At 65.6% G+C, this 1058-nt stretch overlaps 1 protein-coding gene across 1 annotated transcript in view; it reads right to left on the reverse strand.

Moving 5' to 3' along the window:
• Positions 1–39: 39 nt before the first annotated feature.
• Positions 40–1058, reverse strand: part of MNEG_3219 (ABC transporter ATP-binding protein) — a gene marked incomplete at both ends in the record, with an annotated part of 3870 nt that continues 2851 nt past the window's right edge. The window contains 3 exons of the mRNA XM_014048299.1: positions 40–54; positions 191–390; positions 680–835. Coding sequence (XP_013903753.1) covers positions 40–54; positions 191–390; positions 680–835 — 371 coding nt within the window. The remainder of the gene's footprint in view (positions 55–190; positions 391–679; positions 836–1058) is intronic.

Here is a 1058-nt window from a genome sequence, read left to right on the forward strand (position 1 = left end):
GTGTGAGGGCCGTGAGTGGGGGACGTGGGGTCTGTGTGTTCATGGTTGATGGGTCTGGACGGGTCGAAGCGGAGACGTCGGGAGCGGCCGGCTGCAGGCCCGAAACCCGCAGCTGCTCATGGGTTCGCAATGCAGCGCCGCCGAACAACATCCACGCGTGGATGTTCGCAAGTGCCGTTCGCCAACACACCAGGGGCGCGTGCTGCGCGTGCTGCGCGTGCTGCGCGTGCTGCGCGTGCTGTGTGTGCTGCGCCCGTTTTGCGGGCGTGCCCCGGCTCACATAATCCACGAGGCGGAGGGAGGGGTCCACGGGGGGCGGGACCTGCTGGAAGTAGCCAATCACCGCGGTCTCCCCCATTTCGCGCGCGCCGCTGTCCGGCTGCAGCTTGCCTGGGGGTGTAAAATATGATACGAGGTGTTATGTATGTGGAATGCCCAGTCGAGGCGTGCAGGTTTAATGGTCGAGCAGCATGCTCTTGTGCCGTGCGCGCCGTTTTGAAGCCTGCATGCGTGCAGCTGCGGTTACGACCCTGAGCAGGCCGGCGCTCCGCCGCTCTTTGCGCCCGGCGCGCCGCGGCCCCGGCCCACGGCTGCCCGGTCAAGCTCCAACTGCGGGTTCAACTATGCAGCCGCGGCGACGGTCGCGACTGACGTCGCCCGAGGGGCCCCAAGCCCGCACCTGTGATCAGGTCGAGCAGCGTGCTTTTTCCGACGCCGTTCGCGCCCGCGATGCCGAGCCGCTCCCCGGGCAGGAACTCGAACGTGAAGTCCGAGATGAGCTGGCGGCCGTTGGGCAGTGTGAAGTTCACGCCCTTCATAACGATGGCCTTGTTGCCTGACAGAGGAGTTCAGGTCCCCGGTATGAGCAGCGGCGCAGGCTCAAGTGTGCGTGGGGGGCATGCAGCAGGCGCATACGGCGCCTGGGGAAGTTCAGAGACGGCTGTGCTCAGCCGCAGGCTCAGGCCTGCATGATAGCAGCTTCCGACTCTCTCTCTCTCCCCCTCCCCCCTCTCTCTCTCTCTCTCTCTCTCTCTCTCTCTCTCTCTCTCTCTCTCTGT

This window comes from Monoraphidium neglectum, assembly GCF_000611645.1.
Source record: "Monoraphidium neglectum strain SAG 48.87 unplaced genomic scaffold scaffold00395, whole genome shotgun sequence".
Taxonomy (NCBI): Eukaryota; Viridiplantae; Chlorophyta; class Chlorophyceae; order Sphaeropleales; family Selenastraceae; genus Monoraphidium; species Monoraphidium neglectum.